Genomic DNA, 20,564 nt, shown 5'->3' on the forward strand with positions numbered 1-20,564 from the left:
TATTTACGATGACTGTGATATTTGGTTGTCTCATCTAGCTATCTTAAGATAGCTGTAAGTAAACTGTAAGTAAATCTGGATAAGAGCGTCTGCTAAATGACTCAAATGTCAAACGTAAAAATATAAGTCTGTCCAAATAGGCTGTAGGCTGTAGGCTGCTGATGCATCAGGGCGATTATTATAACGTTTTACTCCAATGAATTCCTCATCTTGAGGATTGGACATATTTCAGAGCTCCTTGAAGTTATTTCAAGATCTTTCCTATGATGAGATCCAGGGGACATGGCTCTTTTAGTGTTTCCATCTCAATTTAGGGAGTTTGCTGTTCTGTAAAAAAAGCCAGTGCTGTAAAGTACAGTCGTGGCCAAAGGTTTTGAGAATGACACAAATATTAATTTTCACAAAGTCTGCTGACTCAGTTTGTATGATGGCAATTTGCATGTACTCCAGAATGTTATGAAGAGTGATCAGATGAATTGCAATTAATTGCAAAGTCCCTCTTTGCCATGCAAATGAACTGAATCCCCCAAAAACATTTCCACTGCATTTCAGCCCTGCCACAAAAGGACCAGCTGACATCATGTCAGTGATTCTCTCGTTAACACAGGTGTGAGTGTTGATGAGGACAAGGCTGGAGATCACTCTGTCATGCTGATTAAGTTCGAATAACAGACTGGAAGCTTCAAAAGGAGGGTGGTGCTTGGAATCATTGTTCTTCCTCTGTCAACCATGGTTACCTGCAAGGAAACATGTGCCGTCATCATTGCCTTGCACAAAAAGGGCTTCACAGGCAAGGATATTGCTGCCAGTAAGATTGCACCTAAATTAACCATTTATTGGATCATCAAGAACTTCAAAGAGAGCGGTTCAATTGTTGTGAAGAAGGCTTCAGGGCACCTAAGAAAGTCCAGCAAGCGCCAGGACCGTCTCCTAAAGTTGATTCAGCTGCGGGATCGGGCCACCACCAGTACAGAGCTTGCTCAGGAATGGCAGCAGGCAGGTGTGAGTACATCTGCACGCACAGTGAGGCGAAGACTTTTGGAGGATGGCCTAGTGTCAAGAAGGGCAGCAAAGAAGCCACTTCTCTCCAGGAAAAACATCAGGGACAGACTGATATTCTGCAAAAGGTACAGGGATTGGACTGCTGAGGACTGGGGTAAAGTCATTTTCTCTGATGAATACCCTTTCCGATTGTTTGAGGCATCCGGAAAAAAGCTTGCCGGTGAAGACAAGGTGAGTGCTACCATCAGTCCTGTGTCATGCCAACAGTAAAGCATCCTGAGACCATTCATGTGTGGGGTTGCTTCTCAGCCAAGGGAGTGGGCTCACTAACAATTTTGCCTAAGAACACAGCCATGAATAAAGAATGGTACCAACACATCCTCCCAACCATCCAGGAACAGTTTGGTGATGAACAATGCCTTTTCCAGCATGATGGAACACCTTGCCATAAGGCAAAAGTGATAACTAAGTGGCTCGGGGAACAAAACATCGATATTTTGGGTCCATGGCCAGGAAAATCCACAGACCTTAATCCCATTGAGAACTTGTGGTCAATCCTCAAGCGGCGGGTGGACAAACAAAAACCCACAAATTCTGCCAAACTCCAAGCATTGATTATGCAAGAATGGGCTGCCATCAGTTAAGATGTGGCCCAGAAGTTAATTGACAGCATGCCAGGGTGGATTGCAGAGGTCTTGAAAAAGAAGGGTTAACACTGCAAAAATGGACTCTTTGCATCAACTTCATGTTATTGTCAATAAAAGCCTTTGATACTTATGAAATGCTTGTAATTATACTTCAGTATTCCATAGTAACATCTGACAAATTTTTCTAAAGACACTGAGGCAGCAGACTTTGTGAAAATGTATATTTGTGTCGTTCTCAAAACTTTTGCCCATGACTGTACTTACGTAAAACTACTTCAGTTTTTTGGGGTACCGGTACTTTACTTTTTAATTTATATTTTTGACTACTTTTACTTCACTACATTCTTAAATAATAATTAATAATGGTCTGGGGCTGTTTTTCATGGTTCGGGCTAGGCCCCTTAGTTCCATTGAAGGGACATTTTACAATGACATTCTAGACAATTCTGTGCTTCCAACTTTGTGGCAACAGTTTGGGGAAGGCCCTTTCCTGATTCACCATGAAAATGCCCCCGTGCACAAAGCGAGGTCCACACAGAAATGGTTTGTTGAGATTGGCGTGGAAGAACTTGACTGGCCTGCACAGAGTCCTGATCTTAACCCCATCGAAGACCTTTGGGATGAATTGAAATTGGAATGCAGACTGCGAGCCAGGCCTAATCGCCCAACATCAGTGCCCGACATCACTAATGATGATGTCCACTAATGCTCTTGTGGCTGAAAGGAAGTCCCCTCAGCAATGTTCCAACATCTGGTGGAAAGCCTTCCCAGAAGAGTGAAGGCTGATATAGCAGTAAAGGAGGGACCATCTCCATATTAATGCCCATGATTTTGGAATGAGATGTTTGGTTAGCAGGTGTCCACAAACGTTGTGTCTTGTAGTGTATGCTGGAAGCAACTGTACAGTAAATAGATCAGATATGCTTACGAAGGGTTTCTGCATAGGCTTATAGGCTTCTTTGGTATTGCCATGGCCCATCAAGTACTTTATTTTCTTTGTAGACTGTATTATTTTAGTGCTGCTTACAGCTTTGATGTATGATAGAGTTTTTATATGCTACTGTGGAACTGCTTAGTATGGCTTCCTTGTATTGATAAGGTTGTTATTGTTACTGTAGAGCTCCCTGTCCAGTTTGTGAAGAAGCTCAGGGATAAGTTAGCCATGCATACACACCGTGGGTTCCTGGAATGTCAAATGTCTCGGGCAAGCGCCAAGGTCAAGTGGTACAAGAACAAGAAGGAGACCAAGCCCAGCAAGAAGCACGAGATTAACAGCAAGAGTATATATCGCAAACTCACTATCAATGACGTGGGCTCGGATGTCGAGGATAATTACACCTGCAACGCCATCGTCGACAAGACATCCTGTAAACTTGTTGTGGAAGGTAACGGGATGAAATTCAGGACATTGTCTATTGTAAACTTCTAGGAATTTTCTTTAAAGTGTATTTTTATAAAGGTTGATGTGACTTTTTAAAAATACACTTTCAATCTCTTTTAGCACGTATGATTACTTCAGGACACAGGATTACCCGTCAGTGAGTGAATTAATGGAAATAGCACTCTTATAATATCCCTAAAAAGTGTAATTAAGAGTGCTTCTGTCTCAAATTAGACCTATACTCTCGGTATCTATGGTCCCTCTAGAGCAGGCCATCAGCATCGTACGGGAGCTAAGTGCAGTGGAAGTGACCGAGCCCTTTGCTGCCTTCTTCGAGGTGGAGATAAACATCAACTCAGTCGAGGCACCCCAGGTGGATCCTGAATGGTGTGGCCATGCAGGACATTGCTGACTTGGGGAAGGAGGGCTCCATGCACCGTCTCACCTTCAAGAAGACCAAGGCCTCCATGACAGGACCTGTCCAGTTCAGTGCTGGCAAGAGCAAGAGCAAGTCTGTGGCCCAGGTCACTGTCAAAGGTCAGAGGCTTCTCCTCACACAGAACACCATATTCCCAGTGGGTATAACTGGCTGAAATGACGTTGTTACAACCAGATTACAACCAAAACTGGGTCAGGACCATGTTACCTGACTTGCCTATGATCAGAGCTGTTTGCACGTCTTATTGTCTCGACTACAGAGCGCCCTCTTGAGGTTGTAGAGCCCATTAAGGATATGACAACCAAAGAGAAGGGCTCAGCCACACTAAGCTCCATGTTCTCCACCGCACCCAAAGAGGTGAGCTGGTTCAAAGGCCAAACCCTCCTGGCGACATCAGACAAGTGCAGCCTGAAACAGGACGCTGTGCGGGCTAAGCGGACCATACAGAAGCTGACTGAGGAAGACACTGGGGAGTACCGCTGTCAGTCGACTGCTGCCGAGACCAAAGCCACTCTCACTGTAGAGTGTATGTTTTGTATTGCTTTTTGGTGTTGATTTGACTTCAATGCTATTTGCTTTGCTGAGCATTGATGGTTCAAATGAGATTCCATCTCCATCCATCTCCATCTGTGGTTTATCGCAGTTCGGAAGGTGGAGATCACCAAGCACCTGGCGGACACTGAGGTGGATGAGGACAGTGATGCAGTGTTCACCTGTGAGATCAACTACGCTGATGAGGAGGTGCATTGGCTGCTCAATGACAAAGTACCCTTCTCAAACGAAGTCAACACCATCACTCAGGTGGGCAAAATGCACACGCTCACACTCAAGAACCTTGCACCTGAGGAAAGGGGCACCATCACCTTCAAGGTCAGGGAGGTCAAGGAGGCTGTGACCCTAAAGGTCAAAGGTAAGGACTCGTGACCTAGTCTGATTCCAAGTCAAAATATTGTAGTGTAGAAGTGGGACTAAAGAATATGTTAAACGTCTTTGACTGGTGGTTGTGGGGTTGCTCTCCATTTGGATTCCTCCAGAAAAGCGTGCAGTGTTCCTCAAGTCTCTGGATGAGGTGGTAGGAGAAGTGAAAGGTATGATCACCCTGACGTGTGAGGCATCCAAGCCCAGGGTCTCACCCACCTGAAGGAAAGATGGTACGGTCCTGAAAGCTGGGCCTAAGTACGTCAAAGCCGGGGTCTGATCGTCATAGCCGTTACCAAGCAAGACGCATGTGATTACAGATGTGACCTGGGAACTGAGCTTTCCAAGTCAAAGGTCACTGTGAGAGGTGTGTTTGACGAAGCAGCATAACTTGCGAACAAATGAGTATAGTGCGCTGAAGCCTCTACAGCAATTTTGGCATCAGGTCCTTGAAACAAAGATCCTCTCCCCAACCTTTACGTAGACCTGAGCACAAGTATCACCAAGCAGTTGAAGTCTGTGGAGGCGATGGAGGGAGAGACATGTAGCTTTCAGTGTATTCTATCATGGGAGAGCACTGACAAGTGTGCCTGGACCTTGAATGGCCAGACTGTGGCAAATGGAGGACGCTTCCAGGTCTCCAGTACAAGTTGCAAACACATGCTGGTTATCAAGGACGTGACACCAGCCGATACTGGTGAGGTGATTTTCAACATCAAGAACCTGAACTCCAAGACTACCCTAGCTGTTGAAGGTCAGACATCTGTACCAGTTGAGGCTCTAACATCAATCTGCAGGGCTTTTAGCATTCATTGTTTTGAAACGTCGATCAACTGATCCCTGAGGTTATCATTTTAAATTGGATATGTAGACCATTGGGAGAAATTAATAAAATTAACCAATTTCTGAGCTTGTTTCTGTAATTGGAAGGGAATTGAGCCATCCTCAGAATTAAAACAAAGGTAATATAAATGTCCTTTATTTCAGGCAAAGCTCAATCTGTGTCACGGGAGCTGCAGAGCGTCAGCGTTGTCTCAGGGGAGGATGCTGTGTTTACCTGTGAGGTCACACAGACCAGCACCACCGTCCAGTGGGCCAAGGATGGGAAGGACATCAGGAAGAGTGAGAAGTATAACATCAGCAAAGAGGAGAAGGTCATGAAGTTGACCGTCCGCAGCGTCACTGTCCAGGACTCTGGAGAATATAGTTGTGAGGTCATCGGAGGAGCCACTACCAAGGCCAAGCTGGTGATCAAAGGTAAGTCTGACAAGTTCCTTTTACAGACACCTTCAGTTGTTTAACGGTTCTTGTTTACTGGATATTCAGGTATCATTGACCGTGAACTACCACTTTTCAACTATGACTCATTTTTAATGTTAAATAACACTAAATAATAGCGCTGCCTCTCCTACCTCAATGCCTTCTGCTGTGCTCCTACCGGAATGTCCCTTTCCTCAGAGCCAGTCCACAAGTTCACCAAGGAGTTGAAGGACAGTGAGGCGGAAGAAAAGGGTTCAGTGACCCTACAGTGTGAGACGGCCCAGCCTGCCTCCAAGGCCACCTGGTCCAAGGGAGGCATAGAGCTGAAGGCCGGGGGACGCTGCGAGATGACCCAAAAGGAGACCGTTCTCACACTTACCATTAAACAGCTGGAGGAGAAAGACAGCGGAACTTACACCTGTGACGTGGGCACCGCCAAGATGACGGCTAAGGTGACAGTCAAAGGTAAGACCTTGGCCTATATATGTGTCTTTGTCTGAAATTATGGTGTTGCACATTAATATGTTAATAACTTTTTTATTTAGTAATTACACCCGCTGTAAATGAAAGAGCTTTGCTGACGTGCTGACTGCTGTGCATAGCAGGGCACAGAGCTTTGAATTCGTGTTGAGAATTTGGATTCTTTCCTGAAAATGTTTTGTGAGTGATGTGATTGACCTCTGCCAACGTTTAAAGATCAGAACTTGAATATTACTTGAGGTCATATGAGTCATAGTTTGGTTGGGGTGTATCAGAGCTGACATTGTGACATCTAGTAAGATTGACTCCCCTGCTTGTCTTCTTGAGCAGACATGCCGATTATTGCAACATTCATACGATGCAACAGTATTGACTGAGCGTAATTCATGTCCCTTTGCTTTGCTTCATTTTTAAACATTTGGGAGATCATTCCTTCTTACTGTCTATTCCCATGCTGGTTGGTGAACAAGAAATACATTATGCTCAGAGCAGCATTTGACCTGGATGTGTTCCATCCAGGTCAGACAGTGCTCATAGTAGAGTCACCCCAGGACGTTGAGTGTTTTGAGGGGGACTCTGCCATGTTTAGGTGCCTTGTAAGCCCGCCTGACCTGACCCATCAGGTGCGGTGGTGCCTAAACCAAACCCCTGCAGCCCAGCCCCCTCAATGAGATCCAGGTACCTCAGGGGGGTTTCCACTCCCTCACCATGAGGGAGCTGACCCCTATGGATTCAGGCGCAATCTCTGTGGTGGTTGGGGATAAGAGAGTGTACGCTTCGCTAATGATCAAAGGTAACTCCCATGGCCGGGTCCATGGTTCAAATTATATGTGAGCTAGAGGGGGCTGGGAACCCTCATAACAATCCACCTCTCCCCCATAATACTGTATCTATATCTATTGTAGGTCTACAGCTCCAGTAGATACCAGAGATGGAAGTGCATCACTGCATTTGCCCTCTTTTTCAGTTTCTCTGAAAACAAAATGATACTTGCTTGACTTTTAACGTTCATCTAGACTCGTCGTTGCAGTGTGCATTGTGAAATGCACAATTTATCAAATTTCATAAGTGACCACCGCTGGTGTCTTCGATCTCAGTCAACCATTCTGTATCGGTCTGTTTTGGTCTTGTTAAAACTTCTTTGGGATAGGGGGCAGTATTTTCACATCCAGGTGAAAAGCATGTCCAAAGTTAACTGCCTGCTACTCAGGCTCAGAAGCTAAGACATGCATATTATTAGTAGATCTAGATGGAAAACACTCTGAAGTTTCTAAAACTGATTGAATCATGTCTGTGAGTATAACAGAACTTATTTGGCGGGTGAAACCCCGAGGACAAACCATTCAGATTTTTCTTTTGAGGTCACTCTCTTTTCAATGGTGTTTCATTGGGAATCCAGATTTCTAAGGGACTTTCCTGCAGTTCCTATTGCTTCCACTGGATGTCAACAGTCTTTAGGAATTGGTTGAGGTTTTTCCTTTGAGAAATGAAGAAGTAGCACTGTTCAGAACGAGGGTAGAGAGAAGTGTACTCTTTGATAGAGGCGCCTGACCTGAAAAGCAGGTCAGCTTTTCAGGTCAGGTTTTTGTTTTCCTCCGGTATTGAGCCAATTTGTGCGAGTTAGAACCTGTGTTTTTCTGGATCAAACGCTCCAAATAAATGGACATTTTGGATATATATCGACTGAATTAATCGAACAAAAGGACCATTTGTGATGTTTATGGGACATACTGGAGTGCCAACAGAAGAAGCTCGTCAAAGGTAAGGCATGAATTATATCTTTATTTCTGCATTTTGTGTCGCGCCTGGAGGGTTGAAATATGATTGTCTGTGTTTGTTTGCTGGGGTGCTGTCCTCAGATAATAGCATCATTTGCTTTCGCCGTAAAGCCTTTTTGAAATCTGACATGTTGGCTGGATTTACAACAAGTGTTGCTTTAATTTGGTGTATTGCATGTGTGATTTCATGAAAGTTAAATTTTTATAGTAATTTATTTGAATTTGGCGCTCTGCACTAGCGTCCCACATATCCCAGAGAGGTTTTAATCATTCTCTCGTCTTTGGGTCTCCAATCCTCATGGGAAGTGCATGATGTATTTGAATCCATGATGCAGGTAAAAGAATAAAGACCGAAAGATTTGATTCTTAAAGGATGCATACTTGATGAATAGAGGCATCCCTGATCCGTAGATTCTTAGTTGTCCAGTTTATTTGCTCACTCTACCTAGACAGTTAACAAATGTCTATGTAAAAAAATATATATATACAGTACAATACCAGTCAAAAGTTTCCACACACCTACTCATTTAAAGTTTTTCTTTATTTGTACTATTTTCTATATTGTATAATAATAGTGAAGACATCAAAACTATAAAATAACACATATGGAATCATGATGAAACCCCAAAAAAGTGTTGAACAAATCGAAATATATTTTATATTTGATATTCTTCAAAGTAGCCACCCTTTGCCTTGATGACAGATTTACAAACTCTTGGCATTATCTCAACCAGCTTCATGAGGTAGTCACCTGGAATGCATTTCAATTAACAGGTGTGCCTTGTTAATTTGTGGAATTTCTTTACTTCTTAATGCAATTGAGCCAGTCAGTTGTGATATGACAGGGTAGGGGTAGTATACAGAAGATAGACCTATTTGGTAAAAGACCAAGTCCATATTATGGCAAGAACAGCTTATTTTTTTTACCTTATAGGCTCAGTTTTACATCAAAGGTTTGGACAATGTTTCTATTGTGTCTTGGAAAATACTGCAGGGTCATAAACTAAGACATTATTCCTATCTTGAAACTATTCTGAATATTGTTCATGTACAGATGTGTGCCTCAATGCAAAGCTATGCTGCATAAGTGATACAAAAGCTCCACAAATGTATTTCTCTGTATGCTGCTGATCCTTTGTGCACTTTGGAAGGATTTCATTTTGTGGTGGTGACCAGTTGTGAACACCATGTTCATTCCATGTACTGGTTTGATAACTATCTTCAGTTAACAAGTCATCTGTTTCATTGAACAACCCAATCATTGGAATCATATTTAGGTTCCAAAGGACAGAAATAAAAGCATCGGAATCATTGTCCACTACCCATTCTTCTCCACAATTTAGATTCTTATGCCCTTCCATTACAACTGAAGATTGCAAAGAAAATGATTTAGCCTACTTTTTAATGAAGTTGGGCATGTTCATCTTTTTCCAGCCTTGCCTGCCAGCTTTACACAGAAACTGAAGAACCAGCAGGCCACGGAAGGAGAGAATGCTACTCTCTGCTGTGTGTTAGCCAAACCTGGAGCCAAGGTTCAGTGGAAGAAAGGCACTGAGAATCTCAAAGCTGGAAACAAATATGAGATTAAGCAAAAAGATGCCTGCTGTGAGCTTCAGATAAAACATCTGAAGGTTGAAGACAGTGGAGAGTACTCCTGTGAGTGTGGAGATCAGAGGACCACAGCGACTATAAACGTCAATGGTATGGGTACATGTTCTTGGTCAATGGGAATGTTGGGGAGGTCTTGTTTACAAGGAGTCAGTCTTAATTGATATGTGTAAGTTCATGTGTTGGAAGCAAAAATGTGTGTAGTTAGTGGACTGTATATACAGAATAATTTCCTATTTAAATCAATTGTTTGTCAGCGTTACCTGTGACCTTCAAACACAAACTGGCGAGCCAGGAGGCTGAGGAAGGGGATAGTGTTACCCTGCACTGTGAGCTCTCTAAACCTGGAGTCCATGTAGAATGGAGGAAGGGAACACAGGTGCTGAAGTCTGGAGAAAAGTACCAGATGAAGCAGAAAGAATCTGTGAGTGAGCTCCTGATCAACAAAGTAGTACCTGAGGACAGTGGAGACTACAGCTGTGTGTGTGGAGAACAGAAGACTACAGCCAGTCTCAAGATTAAGGGTAGGGGGCAGATTGGTGTCATTAAATAGCTACTTTATGTTCCGCTGAAGATGTTCTATATTGTCTTTGTCACTGTCGTTATCAAAGTTTCAAGTGTGATTCAGCAGAATATTTTAAAGAAGTTGGTTTGGTATAACGGCTCTGATTTGTGTTGAGTTGGCGTAGTTGTCAACTTGGCTTTGATGAATTTTGTACATTTAATGATTCATTGTCAGCAGGAAGTTCTGAATTGTCTGAAAATCTAGTGCTTAAGCTGAGAAATGTTCCCATTTTACTATTACTCTCTCAATGTCTTATCTGTCTCTGTGTCTCATCTGTCTCTGTGTCTTATCTCTCTCTGTGTCTCATCTTTCTCTGTCTTATTTGTCTCTGTGTCTTAACTGTCTCTGTGTCTCATCTGTCTCTCTGTCTTATCTTGGTGCTGTGTCTTAACTGTCTCTGTGTCTCATCTGTCTCTGTGTCTTATCTGTCTCTGTGTCTTAACTGTCTCTGTGTCTCGTCTTTCTCTGTGTCTTATCTGTCTCTGTGTCTTAACTGTCACTGTCCAGCTTGATCTTTGTAGTCTGTCTGTCTTCCTTGTGTTGATTATCATGTTGTTAGTCTTTGTGTGCTGTTGATCATTCTGTCTCTGTTTCTGTGTTTGGTTTCATTATTCAAGTATCTGCTTTCTGAACTGTGCCATTCTCATGATTTTATTGGATGAACTCATATCTGATTGCCTCATATCAGTGGTTATTGTGTTTCAGTGTATTTTATATGGTTTAATTTGAATCCACAGCCCAACCTGTTACATTCAAACACAAACTGGCGAGCCAGGAGGCTGAGGAAGGAGGCAGTGTTACACTGCACTGTGAGCTCTCTAAACCTGGAGTCCATGTAGAATGGAGGAAGGGAACACAGGTGCTGAAGTCTGGAGAAAAGTACCAGATGAAGCAGAAAGAATCTGTGAGTGAGCTCCTGATCAGCAAAGTAGTACCTGAGGACAGTGGAGACTACAGCTGTGTGTGTGGAGAACAGAAGACTACAGCCAGTCTCAAGATTAAGGGTAGGGGACAGATTGGTGTCATTAAATAGCTACTTTATTTTCTGCTGAAGATGTTCTGTATTGTCTTTGTCACTGTCGTTATCAAAGTTTCAAGTGTGATTCAGCAGAATATTTTAAAGAAGTTGGTTTGGTATAACGGCTCTGATTTGTGTTGAGTTGGCGTAGTTGTCAACTTGGCTTTGATGAATTTTGTATATTTAATTATTCATTGTCAGCAGGAAGTTCTGAATTGTCTGAAAATCTAGTGCTTAAGCTGAGAAATGTTCCCATTTTACTATTACTCTCTCAATGTCTCATCTGTCTCTGTGCCTCATCTGTCTCTGTGTCTTATCTGTCTCTGTGACTTATTTGACTGTGTCTTATCTGTATCTGTCTTATTTGTCTCTGTGTCTCATCTTTCTCTGTCTTATTTGTCTCTGTGTCTCATCTGTCTGTGTCTTATATGTCTCTGTGTCTTATCTGTCTCTGTGACTAATCTGTCTCTGTGTCTCATCTGTCTCTGTGTCTCATCTGTCTCTGTGTCTTTATTGACTCTGTGTCTCATCTGTCTCTGTGTCTTATCTGTCTCTGTGTCTTAACTGTCTCTGTCCAGCTTGATCTTTGTAGTCTGTCTGTCTTCATTGTGTTGATTATCATGTTGTTAGTCTTTGTGTGCTGTTGATCATTCTGTCTCTGTTTCTGTGTTTGGTTTCATTATTCAAGTATCTGCTTTCTGAACTGTGCCATTCTCATGATTTTAGAGGATGAACTCATGTCTGATTGCCTCATATCAGTGGTTATTGTTTTTCAGTGTATTTTATATGGTTTCATCTGAATCCCCAGCCCAACCTGTGACCTTCAAACACAAGCTGGAGAGCCAGAAGGCTGAGGAAGGGAGCAGTGTTACACTGCACTGTGAGCTCTCTAAACCTGGAGTCCATGTAGAATGGAGGAAGGGAACACAGGTGCTGAAGTCTGGAGAAAAGTACCAGATGAAGCAGAAAGAATCTGTGAGTGAGCTCCTGATCAGCAAAGTAGTACCTGAGGACAGTGGAGACTACAGCTGTGTGTGTGGAGAACAGAAGACTACAGCCAGTCTCAAAATTAAGGGTAGGGGGACGATCTATGTTATAACTATTTACAGTACTGTATAATTGTTGTGTTCTTCTGACGTTCTGATCAATTGTAGGTAATATTTCAAATGGAATTTCAGTGAATTGTCAAGCAGATTACTTTTGGTTTTAAATATATCTGTATTCGGTAATTGTCAATTATGACGTCCATTTGTTGGTTAACTTCATCATGTTTTGTGAAATGCCATGTTATGTCTGTCTCTCTGTGTTTTGTCTTTGTGTCTAAGGATACTTTGCTTCAGTGTTACGTCAGTGTATCGTTGTTTATATCGCTTTGATTCCAGGAGTTATATTGTTGTTTATGTAAATGTTTTAGTACTGTTTAGTTCCATTTATTGCTTTGAGTGTGTTTCATTGACTATGTGAGGATGACTTTAGTTTTTGGTTGTTAACTGTCGTCATTCGTAACTAAACCATGAATGACTTTCAGCCCAACCTGTGACCTTCAAATATAAACTGCAGAGGCAGGAGGCTGAGGAAGGGGGCAGTGTTACCCTGCACTGTGAGCTCTCTAAACCTGGAGTTCATGTAGAATGGAGGAAGGGAACACAGGTGCTGAAGTCTGGAGAAAAGTACCAGATGAAGCAGAAAGAATCTGTGAGTGAGCTCCTGATCAGCAAAGTAGTACCTGAGGACAGTGGAGACTACAGCTGTGTGTGTGGAGAACAGAAGACTACAGCCAGTCTCAAGATTAAGGGTAGGAGAGAGTTAATACATTTAGATGTGCCTTTGTCACTAATTATGTTTGGTAAAACTATATTTGGATGGTCCGGATTTTCTATCTGTAGATGTGCTACAGATGGTCATTCTATCAATAAACGATATGTTGATAAGAAACTGCTTTCCAAGGTTACAGTTAGGGTTAGGGTTATCAAGAGCCTCTGACGCAGGAGACCAAACTGGGTCAAGGTAGGAAGGGGAGCGTACATGGAGAACAGTTTTTCTGTCTGCTTTAACTTGTCATCTGCGCAGTTTGTCCTGCTTCTTCGTCCTGTTGATGATGTCGGTGATGATGCTGATAGTATTCGTTGTCCTTTTACAGTCAGTGCATATGTGGCTATACTTGAAGTTTCTTGTGGTTTGTTTGTGCCACTGTTTGTTGTGCTTAGAAAGGAAATTGAGCAGTCAGTCCACATGTTCGGAAGGCTTTGTCTCATTGCTTCTGGTGTTCACAGTTATCATGTATTTATTTGAGACTTGTGTGGTACATCCTTTGTTGGCAGTTTGTATGATGCGTCCCTCTGTTGGCTGTTTTTCTGTTATGGTCAGTCTTGTCATAAAAGGTTTGGTTATGAGGTTTTATATTCTAAGTTGCATGTTTTACGGCAGCTCTGAAGTATTCAGCTCCTCCAGTAACTCCCAAACAGGAGGAGCCCCAGAAGGAGAAGGCCAAAAAGGAAGAAGGTAGGGAAGGACAAGGAGAGTAACAGTTTGGTTTACTGCTTGATTCTCTGTCTTTATGGTATGTCTGTATTGCCTATGTCTTGGCTGAATGCGGTGTGCAACATCCTAAATTGTCGGAAAATCAGAAAATGTTGGTGTAAATTTGTGGTTAAATTAGGACAGTACAAATATACAAAGGGCGGCTCACCATTAAAGCTTGTTAAGGAGGAAAAGTATGCCTTTGCAGCCTGAATGGGGGATGCTTTATGTACGAGCCGGTCCACGGGGAACACAAGTGTATTACCTAGGTCAGTGCTCTCCGGGATCCTTGGAACATCCCTACACCATTGAAGATGAAATTGAAAATGGTTAAGGTAAGGTTTAAGGTTAGGGTTAGGTAAGGGTTATGGTTGTGGTTAAGGCTAGGGGTTAGGGTTTAGGTTTAGGACAGGGACGTCCCGAGGATTCTGGTTAGCACTGACCATTCTCATTAGCCAGATGTAGTTTGTTGTTAATCTGTCAAGAAGTAACCCTTAACCAGGTTGCAACTATGTTTTGTATGTGTATGTAAACCTTGTCTGTGCACAATTGTCACCTTAGCTTTGAGCAGCCTGACATTGTTTTGGATTCTCTGCTTCCCTTTGAGGGCATGCTTTTGTGAGCATACTCAGCTCAGAGTTGGATCTAAAGTGAAATGTTTAAACCCCCAGCTCCTCCAGTCACTCACAAACAACAGGAGACCCAAAAGCAGCAGGAGACCAAAGAGGCCCAGAAAGAGACAGTAGAAAGGAAGACAGTAGTCGAAGCCCATGGTAGGAAAAGATAATATATGTTCTCTGTTGAGCTCATTCTGGAAGTTGTAGAATATTGAGGTATTCTGATTTCTGCTATATCTGTGAAGCCTGCTGTTCCTGCCGGCCCTAAACCAGAGCCCCAGAAGGAGACCGTAGAAAAGAATGCAGTAGATAACATTTCTGGTTACTTGTTGAAGTAAAGTTAAAGAATGTTTAGTTATTATGGTGTTTTGTCATAGTCTCAGAGCCAGCGACCCCTATTGCTCCTGCCACCCCCAAAACGGATCCCCAGAAGGAGACATTAGAGAAGAAGACCGTAGTAGAAGCCTCTGGTAGGAAAGATGAACTATCTGTTGTCTGTCACAGCAATTTAAAAAATCAATTGTATTCTGGTGTTGCTGTATGTAATTATGTTGTTTTATCTGGTCAATAGTTTCAGTCAGATAGGCCAACAAGCAGTAGTTCATCTGTGTTTCAACCTGTGATCCTCTCAGTATTATCTTACTTGACACAAATATGTAATAATGTAGTTATGTAATAATAATATGTTTTTGCTTGGTTTTCCCTCGGTTTTAATGGTAGTGTGTGTCTGTTATAAAGACGTTTAGTTATATGACGTAATATGAATTCATGTTCATGCTGTCACGCGTGTTATTGAGTTTTCTGCTTTCTAGACAACTGATGAAGTTCAGTTATACACTGACTGTCCAAAACATTAAGGACACCTGCTCTTTCCATGACATAGACTGACCAGGTGAATCCAGGTGAAAGCTATGATCCCTTATTGATGTCACCTGTTAAATCCACTTCAATCAGTGTAGATGAAGGGAAGGAGACAGGTTAAAGAGATTTTTAAGCCTTGCGACAACTGAGCATGTTTTGTGTATGTGTGCCATTCAGAGGGTGAATGGGCAAGACAAAATATTGAAATGACTTTGAACGGGTTGTGGTTGTAGGTACCAGGAGCACTGGTTTGAGTGTTTCAAGAACTACAACGCTGCCTGAGAAACAACAGTTTCTCTTGTGTATCAAGAATGGTCCACCACCTAAAGGACATCCAGTCAACTTGACACAACTGTGGGAAGCATTGGAGTCAACAGGGGCCAGCATCCCTATGGAACGCTTTCGATACCTTGTAGAGTCCACGCCTCGAAGAATTGAGGTTGTTCTGAGGGCAAAAGGGGTCCAAATCAATATTAGGAGGGTGTTCCTAATGTTTTTTCTACTCAGTGTTTTCTGGTAGTCATCTTGATGTTTTGTCATAGTCTCTAAGCCTGTTGTAGAAAATAAGATCGTAGAAGCCCCTGGTAGGAAAGATGAGCTATCTGTTGTCTTTTCAACTCATACCTGTGGGTAGTTGGTCACATCAATTCAAATACGGCTGCTCTTTGGCCTATCTGTTCAACTTCAAGCAAACATCCTTCGTGGCTTTAGTATTGTGTGGCAAATTTTGGGGGTGATTATAGTCATTTTGGTGTTTTGTTATAGCCTTTAAGCCTGCTGCCCCTGCCACCCCCAAACCGGAGCTCCAGAAGGAGGAGACCGTAGAAAATAAGACTGTTGCAGACGCTCAGGGTGGGTACTTTTTGTTTTGGGACTGCTGCTCTTTGGTCAGTCTGTTCAAGCGAACGTCATTTGTGGCTTTAGCATTGTATGGCTAATTTTGGGGTTTCTGCTTCACCTTGTGATCCTGTTAGTGTGTCCTGTAAGCTTCTTCTGTTTAGTCTTAGCCTACACTGCAAGTGAAGGACAATGTATTGGCAGTCTGTGTCACTGTCTGTTTCTCTCTTTGAAGACTGTTGCATGACGTTGGGAATTCATGTTCATGCTTTTGGTTGAGCTTTCTGCTTACTAGACAGACGATGAAGTTAAATTATATACGGGTAGTTATTTCAGTGTTTTGCTACAGCCAAGAAGCCTGCTGCTCCTGCCGCCCTCAAACTGGAACCACAGGAGGAGACAGTAGAAAATAAGTCAGTAGTAGAGAAGATCAGCTATCTTTTGCCTGTTAAGCTCATACCTGTGGCAAGTCTGTCATATCAATTTAAATACTACTGCTCTTTATCCGTTCAATTGGACATCATTTGTGGCTTTCACATTGTGTGGCACATTTTTGGGTCTCTGCTTTATCTTGTGTGGTCCTTATTAGTCTGTGTCATGTATGATGGTTGCCCTTCACTCAAAGGGATGTAATGGCAGTTTGTCTGTTTAAATACTTTTTGTTGTATGACATTGGGGAGTTAAATCATATACCGGCTTTGATGTTTTGTCATAGCCGTGAAGCCTCCTGCCGCTCCCAAACTGGAACCCGGGAAGGAGACAGTAGAGATGAAGACAGTAGTAGGAGCCTCTGGTAGGAAAATATGAGCTGGCTGTTGTCTGTTAAGCTCCTACCTGTGCCTTGTCTGTCACATCATACTGTGTTTCTCAATGTAGACTCAGAAAGCTTGGATCTTTGCTCTTGATTCAAGTTGTACTGTATGTGGTGAACAGTGTGGATATATTCTTTCTGAAGGCAAGTTATGTCACATAGTCTTTCTGTAGCCCTTCAGCTAGCTTCCCTTATCTTGTGGCTTCGGCTGGTTTGTCAGGCTGTTCTCTTAAGAGGTGTTGAGGATCTTATCAAGTGTATTACTGTACCACAGTAGAGAAACCTCCAGTTCCTGCAGTCACCCTTAAACTAGAGCCTCAGAAACAAGAGACCAAAGAGAGAGGAGATTCGTTTGTCATTCTTAAGTTCAGTACATCGGTCATTGTTTGTATGAATGGATAAAAAATAATTGACTTTGGACATGGTTTGCTTCCATCAGGTTTGCACGTGCATTTTTTGAAATGCAAAAGTTATTCATCTTGTACTTTAGGCTATCTGATATAGTTCCTGTCCTTTTCATCCTTACCTCGACGAAGTACATTCTTTATTGACAATATATTCAGTAGATTTTGCTACAAGTATTGTTTTGTCTGCATACTTTGCCATGCTTCTAAATGGTAGTGGAAAGAAAGTAGGCTACAATGATGGTTGCCATTTGAATGGGTAAGATTTGAAGCTCCGTGGACATTGGGCTTTGTTTGCTTCTGTCTGGTTCGCTTAGGTGCACAATTTTAAAGTTGATGTTATAATGAAGATATATTCAACAGATTGTTCATGTTTGTACTGTAGTTGTGGAGACACCAGTTGCTCCAGTCCAGCCAAAACCAGAGACTGAAAAGGAGGAGAAGACAGTGGTAGAAGCCCATGGTGGGAAAAGAGGAGCTTTCTTTTGCAGTCTATTCTTGTATAATGCTGCCATGGAGCTTGCAGTTGTAATGTATTACAAGTCTCCTTGCCCTTAAATGGGGATCTACTATAGGTCTTAACTTGATTGTCTTTTGTTGACCTTGCTGGAGTCTCCTTGATGTAGATTCCTTGTTGTAGTTGGATCATAATATTCCAGGTGTATTCTGCGTACAAAATATTGAATTTAGGCAGAGACCAGGATTGTTCATGCAGTCCTGTACATAACCTTGGTTATGTGTAAACCCAGAGTAGTTCAAATCTCACTTTCAATGTGGTGGTGGGTCACACACTCAAATATTTGTTTAAACTGCTGGCCAGGACGGATGGACACCAACCAGAGAAGAGTGCCTACATTAATGGTCATTGAAAGTGTTTAACATACGTAGAGACACCATCCCAGTGGGATCATCTTCTAGTTGCTAATACCATATGGGTTTGCAATGTCTCTTTTTGAGGCATTGTGACAGTGGATGAAGATATTTTTAACCCTTTATTTCTCAGCTCTTCCAGCCACATTCAAACACGATCTTGAGAGCCAGGAGGTTGAGGAGGGGGGCAGTGTTACCCTACACTGTGAGCTCTCTAAACCTGGGCTCCCTGTCGAATGGAAGAAGGGAACACAGGTTATAAAGTCTGGAGAAAAGTACCAGATGAAGCAGGAAGATTGCAGTGTGAAACTGCAAATCTGTGATTTGAAACCTGAAGACACAGGAAACTACCACTGCAGCACTGGAGACCTAGAGAGCTCAGCATACCTGAAAGTCAATGGTAGGATGATGACCTTTTCACTGCAGCCTAATTCTTCACTAACACAGAAAATATCACCTTGATTTATGATAAATTGATCTGAATCACCTGTATTGAACCACATGTATTAACTGAAATGCAATAAATAGTTAGTAAAAAATAGGTAATCCAACAAAACAGTTGGAATAATGCCTACCATTTATTATGTGTAGGCTTATAATTAATATTTTGCGATTTTGATTTGTCAGCTTTCCCAGTCGTATTCACCAAAGATCTGCAGAGCCAGGAGGCTGAGGAAGGGGGCAGTGTTACCCTGCACTGTGAGCTCTCTAAACCTGGAGTCCCTGTAGAATGGACAAAGGGGGAGGTGGGTCTCTGCCCCTGTGCCAAGTATGAAATCGTCCAGGAAGGACACAGCGCCAGACTAGTCATCCACAGCTTAGACCCTGAAGACTCAGGCAGCTATACTTGTGACAGTGGCGACCGGAAAACCACAGCAAACCTTTCTGTGAAGGGTAGGCTGAAAGAAAACTCTTATGGTTTTAGCTGTGTATGCTGTCGGGAAAGAAAATGAATCCTTCCCACGTTTTATACATATTTTGTGGTTTGGAGGCACAATTCTGCCCTCTAAAAGTTTCTCTATCTTACCTCTCCCAACCTACATCGTTCCTATCCCCCCTCTTGCTTTCCACAGCCCTGCCTGTTTACTTCAAAACCCGACTACAGGATCTAGAGTGGGACGCAGGTGAGATCGCCATCCTCCGCTGTGAGATCACAAATCCTGGGGCCAGCGTTGTTTGGAGCCGGGGCGACAGGGTCTTGGAGTCTAACAACAAGTATCAGCTGAAACAGGAAGGTGCCATAGTGAAGCTTATCATCTATAACCTACAAGGGGCTGACTCTGGGGAGTATATCTGTGACACGGGTTACCAGAAGACCTCATCCATGCTCACTGTACAGGGTAGGGGACAAGATGAAAGTCTGCTACTGTCTTCTGACATTCTTTTCAACCACTCTCTCTCTCTGCACACCTCTTGAATCATGGCACCTCTCTTTTAATTCACTCTATCCCTACCACCGCTTTCCATCCTGAGTCCCACAAGACTAATATCACACAAGGCTTTAGAGGACCAAAGGCCTAAAGAGCACAGAAGTAAAGCTTGTTGGGAGCTTCATCCATTTCCTGATTCACCTACTGCTTCCTATGTCTTTCATATCCTTCACACACCTTCCTCTGCACTTCTACCTTCATAACCATTCCACCCGAGTGCTCTGCTGTTAAGGACAATGATCTGTCTCACACTTCCACTTCTTCTGTCTTGACAGGAGCAACCTTATGTCTTGACAGTTGTCTCTGTATTGTAATTGTATTGAGTGTGTATGGTTAGGTGCCTTTTTTCTGTTGTAATCTAACCATGTACACCCATATAGACACTAGTGCTCCCTTAGAGTGAGATTCGCATCTAAGCAGTAACACATAACTGGCTTTTTAAAACAGAGCTGGAGGTGACCATAGTGAAGGTCTTGAACAGCTGCTCGGTGCGCGAGGGGGAGGACGTTCACTTTGAGTGCCATCTGTCCCACGAGGATGCCAAGGAGGTCCAGTGGAAGCTTGCGGATGTCCCTCTGCAGAACAATGAAATGAATCTGATCTGCAGCCAAGGCAAGGTGCACAGCCTCACCCTCAGGGGGGTCACCCAGGCCGACTCGGCCACAGTCGCTTTCACAGTGGGCCACCATACCTCCACCGCCAGCCTGACCGTCGGAGGTAAGGGGTGCATATACATAGTCCAAGGTTAGGAATATACAGTATATAGTCATATACTGTACATAGTCTGAGGTAAGAGATACATCTGCTGGTAATCAGCCCCAACCTTCTCCCAATGTACCCCAATACCAGGATTCATTCTGTCCATTCCAAATCCGTTTTATACCCCGAACGTCCAAGGTAAAGGGTACATATACTGTATAGTCTGAGGTAAGGGGTTATATAATATATGTATGATGCTAATCACTGACTTTTACTAGACCTAACCCTTTTCCATTGTACCGCAATACTTGGAGCCATTCTGTCCATTCTTTCATAGATTCTTTATGTCTTTTATCTTCTCTTATCAATAATAGATCTCTCAATTCATGTTCATCTTGTTGTGGAGATCGATTATTATA

At 42.8% G+C, this 20,564-nt stretch overlaps 1 protein-coding gene across 11 annotated transcripts in view; it reads left to right on the plus strand.

Moving 5' to 3' along the window:
• LOC109874533 (obscurin) overlaps positions 1–20,564 on the plus strand; it is a 134,593-nt gene that overhangs the window by 72,619 nt on the left and 41,410 nt on the right. For 4 of the 11 annotated variants that reach the window (XM_031809833.1, XM_031809838.1, XM_031809837.1 and 1 more), the window contains exons 25-35: positions 5,375–5,644; positions 5,846–6,112; positions 9,340–9,606; positions 9,771–10,037; positions 10,816–11,082; positions 11,905–12,171; positions 12,625–12,891; positions 18,150–18,416; positions 18,644–18,910; positions 19,090–19,356; positions 19,894–20,163. In XM_031809833.1, the coding sequence (XP_031665693.1) occupies positions 5,375–5,644; positions 5,846–6,112; positions 9,340–9,606; positions 9,771–10,037; positions 10,816–11,082; positions 11,905–12,171; positions 12,625–12,891; positions 18,150–18,416; positions 18,644–18,910; positions 19,090–19,356; positions 19,894–20,163 (2,943 nt within the window). Of the gene's footprint in view, positions 1–5,374; positions 5,645–5,845; positions 6,113–9,339; positions 9,607–9,770; positions 10,038–10,815; positions 11,083–11,904; positions 12,172–12,624; positions 12,892–13,523; positions 13,599–14,287; positions 14,390–14,610; positions 14,704–15,859; positions 15,947–16,646; positions 16,725–18,149; positions 18,417–18,643; positions 18,911–19,089; positions 19,357–19,893; positions 20,164–20,564 lie in introns of all 11 variants that reach the window. The other 7 variants (XM_031809839.1, XM_031809841.1, XM_031809840.1 and 4 more) reach the window with 7 other exon arrangements.

Source organism: Oncorhynchus kisutch, linkage group LG30 (assembly GCF_002021735.2).
Source record: "Oncorhynchus kisutch isolate 150728-3 linkage group LG30, Okis_V2, whole genome shotgun sequence".
NCBI lineage: Eukaryota > Metazoa > Chordata > Actinopteri > Salmoniformes > Salmonidae > Oncorhynchus > Oncorhynchus kisutch.